The 9,684-nt window shown below is 38.3% G+C and overlaps 1 protein-coding gene across 1 annotated transcript; it reads left to right on the top strand.

Annotated features, from left to right (window-relative positions):
* Positions 1–312: 312 nt before the first annotated feature.
* Positions 313–1,335, top strand: LOC148696346 (uncharacterized). The gene has a single exon (XM_088695190.1). It carries the CDS (start codon positions 313–315, stop codon positions 1,333–1,335), a length of 1,023 nt encoding a protein of 340 aa, XP_088551316.1.
* The last annotated feature ends 8,349 nt before the right edge of the window (positions 1,336–9,684 follow it).

Raw genomic sequence — 9,684 nt, 5'->3', positions numbered from 1 at the left:
ATTTTAGGTTTGCATTCATTAAGTCTAGTTTAGTGTTCTAAATATTGTTTTTACGTTTTTGAGTCAATTTCACATTGATTAGCATCCCTAGTTAATCCCCGGTCTAGAACGATCCCTATTTGCTCATATACTACAATTGTCATCCATAGGGTTTAATTTGTGTGTCAAGTTAATTTTCACACCAAATTTTGGCGCCGTTGCCGGGGATTAGCATTTTGCTAATCCCTTGTGTTTTTGCCGTATGTTTTTAGGTACTAGTGCTAATTGCTAATTTCTTATTTTGTTTTGTTTTCTTGGTTTAGGTACTAGTGCATGACGCGGAGTTCTCAAACTGTGCATGCACATATCTTGGACTTTAACGACGATTTTGAACGTGATTTGAGAAGAAAGAGGAGGCATCCCGAACCTAGTGAACCTAGTTCAAGTTCAGAGGCCGAATCTGAGTTTGAAAGAGTGGAAGAAGAAGTTATGGCAGCGGACAATCGGACCATTAAAGAGCTTTCGGCCTCGGGGTTGGCCAATGCCGCACCATTATGCATTCAATACCCTGCGGCTGCCCAAGGCAAGACCGATGAATTCGAGTTGAAGTCAAGCTTGTTGCACCACATTCCGAAATACCATGGGCTTTCCATGGAAGATCCCAACAAGCATCTCAAGGAGTTCGAGGTTGTTTGTTCGAGCATGACACCCATAAATGTCGATGGGAACATTCTAATGATGAAGGCTTTTCCATTCTCACTTTTGGAAAAGGCGAAGGATTGGCTGTACAAGTTAGCACCCGGAACGGTTACATCTTGGGATAGTATGAAAAGAGCTTTCTTGGAGAAGTTTTTCCCAACTTCAAGAGTCATTCTCTTGAGGAAACGGATTAGTGGCATCCAACAAAATCAAGGTGAATCGTTTCCTTCTTATTATGAACATTTTAAATCACTTGTTGCTTCTTGTCCACAACATCAAATGAAGGAGGAGCCGCTCATTCAATACTTCTACGAAGGACTCCTTCCCATGGAACGCCAAATGCTTGATGCCTCGGCGGGAGGTGCGTTGGTGGATAAAACTCCGGGGGCTGCAAAAGTTCTAATTGCCAACCGAGCACATAATGTACAACAATACGAAGGTGTTGGACAGAGAGACCCCCCACGGCCACAAGTGAATGAGGTAAGTTCTATGCCCGAAATTCAATCCCAATTAGCTAACCTTACTTCTATTGTTTCTCAGTTGGCCGAGGGAATGAAGATTCATGGACCAAGTGTGTGTGGTGTGTGCTCTATGCAAGGACATGCCAACGATCAATTGTTGATGTATTATTCCTTCCTAATGCTAGAATATATTTAGTATAATGGCACAAGCAAGGGTGTCGAATCCTCAGGGACTAATTGGACCTATGTAATTACTTGTTTTGCAAGAACTCTATGAAATGAATCAAACTAAACAGAATAGGCAGATTTGTTGTTGTAACTTGAAAGTATAAGAAAGTGAAGTAAACACAAATAAATGACTCAACAACTAATAAAATGAGATAGTACCAATGGAGATGAAGCTAGGGATTCGGTTTCACCATTGCTAAACCAAGTCCATGTTTGTAAATTAGTTTATACTCATTCATCTACCTATTTCTTGAGTTTGTTTCACTTGGACATGATCAACCATATGATGTGTGGATTTGATCAAATGTCTCTAATCATGAACCTAGTTGTGATGTGCAACTTTGGTTCATAACCAAGAGTATGTAATGCACAAGAAACTTTCATAAAACCAAAGGGAATAACTCGGCATGATGTTTGCTAAACATTCCCTTCATTCATTCACATATCTACCAAGATTATGCATGACGTGTGTTTTAATCTTGGCTACACAACTTAGTGATTAATTCAAATGATGATCAAACATTAAAATCAACACACTAAGTCACCATTAAATCAGAGAATGAAACAAGAAATAGATGAACAAACTGAGCATTCTAACTTAAATACATGGCAAACTTTGCAAGGTTACATCGAATCCCTAGAGGAGGATTAGTTACAATTCATGTTTACAAAAGATTTAACATAAAAATATAAAACATGAATGAGCATAGAATTAATAAGAAGAAACCCTTGAAGCAAAACTGATGTTGAATTCCTTGAAGAGTGCCTTCGGTGTTGGTTTCCAAATGTGGTGCGGATGAAGGTAGATTGGTTATGGTTGAATTGTTTCTGCCCTTGGGACAGAAATGGACAGAAAATGAAGTGAAATGGGAGAAGTTATGCGTGTGTAATGGACTGAGTGAAGAACAATTTTTTGTGAATGGGAGAGAATGTCGAATGGAATAGAATGTGGACCGTTTCTGTGAATCGGAGAGAATGTCGAATACCAAGCAATGGAGAGGAAGAATCAGTAGTTCCTTTGTGAATTTCTGAATGTGGTTAATGATGGGAAGACAATAGGAATGCATGTGAAAGCTGACAACATGCATGTGAAAGGAAAACTGAAAAGGTGTAAGAATGTGCACGGCCTAGACAAGAAGGAGCTGGAATCGCATGAAATGGTGGGATGAGTGGATTTCTGGAGTGATGGATGCAAAGCATGGACATGATCTGCAGGTATGTGGTTTATTTAACCCAAGATACATGTGCAATGTCTGCCACAAGGGAGTGGACATCTGCAAATGGGAATGGAAGTGCACGGTATGGGCATGAGGGAGTTGACGCATGGCCTGGACAAGATCTGCAAGTATGTGTTAATGTATTCAAAGAAGCATGTGCCCTTGCTTCAACAAGTGAGTGGAACCTGCAAAGGTGAATTGGCCATTTGAAATTGTTTGTACAAATCTGGAAATGAGAAGAAAGCACACGGCATGGACAAAGGGGGCTGGAATCACATGGAATGATGGGATGAAATGGATTTCTGAAATGATGGCTGAAAGGAGTGGAATGCTCGGTCAGGTTGTGGACATGCATGTGAATGCATGTTTTGATGTTTTAGAAATGCATAATCTGACTTGGAATCACATGGGAGTGCACGGCCAGGTTATGAATCATGCATGTGAATGCATGTTTTGGTGTTGTTTAGAATCACCCAATATGGCCGAATTGCACCACTTAACACTTCCACATCATTTCCTGAAATTCCAGCAGTCAAAAGTTTCCTAGGATCTTCATTTGGACTTCAATTTAACTCCCTAGAATCCTCTCCACGTTTGGAATAATGCTCAGCTACCAAAAGGCATGATTTTTACTTCATTTGCCTTCCCTTTGATCCAAATACACACTTGACTGCACACTAACACCAAATAATGTAAAATGCAACTAGTTCAATCCAAAAACATCCCAAAGACGCCAAATAAGGAATATATAAATGCATGCAAAATGAGACTTATCAAATACCCCCAAACCTGGTTTTTGCTAGTCCTCGAGCAAACTTAAAACTAAAACACACAAAACACAAACATCTAACTAAACCACTTTCGCTGGCCAAACGTTTGCACTGAGCATGTGCAACAAGCCTTTGAACCCCTAGGTGTCCCTAGTTGGAGGAGTTGTGTCTCCTGAGGGTTTACAGTGATGAACCCACAAACATCTACAAAAATCTGCAAACAATTTGGCTAAAACATGCTTTGAACAAACTAATAAGAACCAATGAAGATTTTGTCATACATTCAAACTCAAAAGTTTTCCACTTCAAAGAATCGTATCAATTGTAACGTATAAAGATATTTCTCCATGCCTTACAACTTCAAGGTCATCATACCCAATTGCTTTAAGAAAGAATTCGCCTCAACTCAACTCCTCACAGCTTCCACTCAAGTTCTCACTCAGATCCTAAGGTTTAGTCTCTCCACAACATATATGAGTGAAATTATGTAAAGGGAATCAAAATTCTCACATATGAAATCTGAAATGGAAGTACAGTTTCTGAGTAGATCTCATGAAATGAATCAAATGCTAAGAATATAGATAACACACACACTTACCATCACTCATGAATACATCCTCAATGATCAGCTAGGTCTTTCTCAAGATTGTAATGCAAGGCTTAGGGTATAGGTTACGAAAGAATTGATATGAAATACTAGAGCTTGGGGCATACCAAAATGTCCTTGAGGATCATGCTCTTCGCTTGCGTTTGTCTTCTTTCTTCTTTGTTTTTGGCATCCAGGCCCTATGTCTTATAATGAGGAGATTTGGAACTCGTATCCACGTTAATTCTCTTCTTTTTTTTTTTTTATAACTTTTTTTTTTTTTTTTTTAGAAGCATCTTCAACATAGGTACCCTCGGTACATGCCACAATCTTGTTCCAAAGCTCAATTTACCTTTAGTCTTCATCACGTTGGTATTCCCCAAACTATAAGGTATGGCTTGTAATGAGCTAGAATGGTAGATTATGGTGTAGGTGATGAAAGAATTAGGCTAAAGTGTTTGGCTGCAACAAGGGTGAATGGAGCACACAAATGGGTAGGATTTAAGCCTTTGAGTAGTTAAAACATGCATAGCCTAACATCATCTCATTGAGTTCATTCATGAATGATACTAAACACATGGTATCTGCAACGGAGAGTAATTCTTAGTATCCAAACAACATAGAAGTAATGAGATCATTTAAAGTGAAATTGAAAGAAAAAGATAGGAGTAGAAACACTTTAAACCCTCTCAAAGAAGCAATTAGGCTCAAAATAACTCACTAGGGTAGTCTCCACTATTCTTCTTCCAGAAATTGAGTATGGTACCTCCATAATCATAATTTCAAGAGTTAAATCTTTATACATGACTGATAGGAGCATATTCATGCGACTTAAATGGCTTGTTCTCGTGCATTTACGTTATGTTTCTTTAGTTATTTTAGTACTTTAAGCTATTTTCGTGTGTTTGTAGGTCCAAAGGGCTAAAGGAGCAAAAAGATGCATTTTGGAGACTTTTGGAGCACTTTTGGGCTAAGGATGGATAGCTTATGCTTGGCGCCAAAGTGTTGGACGAAATTGAAGACCTAATTGAAGACCAAAGTGTTGGAACCTTGTTCCCTTTAGTTTTAGGACATTTAAACCTTTCCAAATCCCTTATGCTGTGCATCTCCACCTTTCTCCCAAAACCATACACATGCATTCATTATTCATTCCCTCACATGCTCCCATTACTTATCATATCATCCACTTATCTTATCACCACTTATCATATCATCCACTTATCATTCACCACTTATCTTATCATCCACTTATCATATCATCCACTTATCATTCACCACTTATCTTATCACCACTTATCTTATCATTCACTTATCATATCATTCACTTATCATATCATTCACTTATCATATCATACACTTATCATAACCATACACTTATCACTTATCACAACAACAACCTTGCACATGCACATTCATCCACATGCACCCATAATCATTCACTCATCTTTAATGCACATGCATCTTCCATAAACCAAATCAGCCACATCCACATGCACTTATTCCATTTCATCATTACACCACATTCTCTCCCTTTAATCACATGCATAAATCAGCACATGCATCTCCCATTCCCATCAGATTTCCATCATATTCACATGCATTCCATCCTTTAAAACATTGCACATGCACTCCCTTTAATTAATTAAGCCACATGCACTCCCATCCATTTCATCATTGCAGCCAACACATGCTTTCACATGCATTTTCAGATTGTCCCTTTGCACATGCAGCCACATATTCATTGCACATGCAATTCCAACCCACATGCATCCTTTAATCATTCAAACATGCAGCCACATTCCCTCCTAGCTGTCATGTTCCCCCCCATTTCACCTATAAATAAGCATCCATTGCATTCATTCTCATTCATTCTCATACACACTTCCATTTCAGAAATTCATCCATTGCAGAAATGTAGACATCAAACTCCCTTGTGCCGTGCTCTCCCTTACAATCCAAACACCATCCTTCCATTTCCACCACTTCCCAAACCATTCACACCATCAAACTATCCCTAGACCTTGTGCTACAACGAAGAAGAAGAGAAGAGTGCCTAAACGTTCATACAATTCAAGTTTGAGTTGTTGGAATGCTTAGGTGTTTCTTTGATTTCAATGTTTAATTTCAATACTCTTTGTTTTGTACGAATGAGGAAAGGAAGAGAAGAGTGCCTAAACGTTCATACAATTCAAGTTTGAGTTGTTGGAATGTTTAGGTGTTTCTTTGATTTCCCTTTGTTTTGTACCATGAGGAACTAAAATCCCCTTTAGCTAGGGGGTGATTCAAAATATATGTTTATGCTTGCATTTTAATTTGATTACTTCTAATTGCGTTTCATAAGTTGTGGATTCAATTTGTTTAACTGTTTGATTGATAACTTATTTATGTATGTTTATTGAGAGTGCACGCTTAATTTTCATGCATGAATATGACGCTAGAATATAAGTGAGTTTCACCTAATAGTTACGAACTTATATTCACAAGTAGTGGAGGTTGCTTATAAACAATCGCGTTAAACGAATTCTTGGCATAAGTTTCATGCAATCCATAGTAACGAATGCCTCGTCAACACTTTTAATTTTCATAGAGCGTAATAATTCTTGCTTGTATCTCTATTATGCAGTCATGTAGGGGACTTGTGGGGAATGTTTTGAATTGTCGCATGCGCTAACCCATCCAATTCAGTAACGTTAGGAAGATTTGAAAGTTAATTAGTGCATCACGGTTAACTTGGGGTGTTGAGCATTAGTGAAGAATGTAAGTAGGGATCGTTCTGGACCGGGGATTAGGAGGGATTGTTAATCACTTGGATTTGACTCAAAAACGTAAAAACACAATATAAAACACTATACTAGACTCAAAGAATGCAAAACTAAACTTTAAAACACCAAAACAAACCAAAAGACTCAAAACAGCACCAAAACACTCAAAACTGCCTTAAAAACACAATCTGGGCAGTTTTGAGCACTAGACACAACTTGGACGAAAATTGGTTTTAACTTGACCTAAGACACTTAAAAACACAAACTAAAGTGATTTCTAACTACTATGACTTAACAAAGTAAAGGGGGATTGGTTTTGGACGAAATTAAAAACAAAACAAACTTTTTAAATTTGAACAGATTGTAAAAACGAATTTGATGGAATTGAATGGATGGGAAGCTAGCTAAGGGGTTCATCTCCACACATGTTATACTTGCATATAAAACGATTTCCAATTGCTTTTCAATAACCCATGAATTCTCAACGCCCCAGATTAACCGTGAATTGCACTAATTAACCCTCAGATTTTCCTAACGTTATTGAATTGGATGATTGCATACGACAACCCAAAGCATTCCCCACAAGTTCCCTACATGAATTGCATAATAGAGATACAAGCAAGAATCATTAAGTTCTTTGAAAACCATAAGCATTGACGAAGCACTCGTTACTATGAATTGCATGAAACTTATGCCAAGAATTTACTTAACGCAATTGAGATCATCAACTTTTACTACTTGTGAATATAATTCCATAACGATTAGGTGAAATTTCCTTATATCCTAGCATCCAATTTATGCATGATAATTAAGCGTTTACTCTCAACCAACACACACAAATCAATGTAATTCACATAGATAAGTAAATTGAATTCACAACTTATGAAACGCAATTAGAAGTAATCAAATCATATCGCAAGCATAAACATGTATTTCGAATCCCCCCCTAGCCAAGGGGGGGTTTAGTTCCTCATACGCACAAAACAAAGAGAATTGAAATTAAACATTGAATTCAAAGGAAAAGAAACACCTAGAAATTCCAGCGGCGCGAACTTGAATTGCATGAACTTCCGAGCTTCCTTCTCCTCCTCCTTGGTGCGGCAAAGGTCTAGGGACAGGTTTTAGGGCCTTAGGTGTATGGATGCATGGTCGTGGAGGGATATAGTAGTGTTTAGGGGAAGGGGATGGTGCGGCAAGGCTTAAAACTAAGGAGAAAGGTGTTTGGTGGCTGCGGCAAGGGTGTGGAGAGGGTTGGACGAATTTCTGGAATTAATGAATGTGTATGAGAGGTGGTTATCTGATCTAGGGGTTAATATGAGTATATATAGGCACTTAAAACCCTAGGGTAATCAGATATGGACTTGAATAACCCAAATCCACAAGGAAATAGGCCATCTAGAAGGTAGGAAACCCCAAAGGAAAAGGAATAGAGGCGCCAGATTTTTAGGGTTCTAGAAACAAAGTGTTTTGTGGCAGAAATTGGCACTTCTAGAAGGATTTGGGGCGCCACTTTTGTAGGAGATAAGATAAGGTTCCTAGAATCATGTTTAAAGGGCCAAATTTGTAGGGAAAAAGAGATAAGGGTGCGGCACTAAAGGATAGGGCAGATTAGGGCTTCTAGAAACCCTCCAATGCAAGGAAAACTCATGGCAAGGATGGATAAGGTTTCTAGAACAAGGATAAGGTATCCTAAATGGATAAGGTGCCCTAAATGGATAAGGACTCCTCATTGCACTTGGAAACTTTGCCTATTAGGATTAGGAAACCTTGTCTTTGTCATTCCTTCTTCATCTTGGACTCCTTTTCCTTCTTGGACTTGGAAAACTTCTTTGTTGCTTCACTTGAGACCATTTGGATTTAACTTTCCTACTTCAAGTAGGAAACCTTGTTTGAGTAGGAAACTTTGTTCTTTTAGGAATCCTAATTCAACTAGGAAACCATCTTCCATTAGGGACTTTCCTACTTCAATTAGGAAACCTTGCTCAAGTAGGAATCATCATCTTCAAGTCTTCAATTTCGTCCACCCTCTTGGCTCCAAGCATATGATATCCATTCCAAGCTCTAATTTGCTCCAAAAGGCTCCAAAATGCATCCTTTTGCATACTTTGCCCTTAAAACCTGAAAATACATAAAACTAGCTTAAAAGACTACTTTACTAAGGAAAAACACTATAAATGCACAAAAACAAGCTAAACTAAGGTGCGTAAATATGCTCCCATCAAGCATCATGGTTTATTGAAATACAATTGGAAATCATTTTATTATGCAAGTATAACATGTGTGGAGATGAACCCTTTAGCTAGCCTTCATTCCATTCAATTCCATCCATTTCATCTTTGATAGGAGCATATTCATGCGACTTAAATGGCTTGTTCTCGTGCATTTACGTTATGTTTCTTTAGTTATTTTAGTACTTTAAGCTATTTTCGTGTGTTTGTAGGTCCAAAGGGCTAAAGGAGCAAAAAGATGCATTTTGGAGACTTTTGGAGCACTTTTGGGCTAAGGATGGATAGCTTATGCTTGGAGCCAAAGTGTTGGACGAAATTGAAGACCTAATTGAAGACCAAAGTGTTGGAACCTTGTTCCCTTTAGTTTTAGGACATTTAAACCTTTCCTAATCCCAATCATGCCATGCATAACACACATCCATTCTAACACATTGTCATTGCACATGCATTTCCTTCATTAATTAACCCACATGCTCCCATTACTTATCATAACCACTTATCACTTATCATCACCACTTATCACTTATCATCACCACATATCATACACTTATCATATCCATACACTTATCACTTATCATAACCATACACTCATCACTTATCTCTCCCATTTCAGATTGCATTCCCTTGCATTCCAACCAAAACCATGCACATGCACTTGTTCCTCCATTAAATCAGCCACATGCATTCATCATCACAACCTAGCTGTCATTCCACTTTAACCCACATGCATTTCCACCCACATGCTCTCCCATTT

This window comes from Pyrus communis, chromosome 6, assembly GCF_041283825.1.
Source record: "Pyrus communis isolate YQ-2024b chromosome 6, ASM4128382v1, whole genome shotgun sequence".
Taxonomy (NCBI): Eukaryota; Viridiplantae; Streptophyta; class Magnoliopsida; order Rosales; family Rosaceae; genus Pyrus; species Pyrus communis.
Note: the sequence above shows the minus strand (reverse complement) of the source record. Positions and strands in the feature narration are given on the sequence as shown.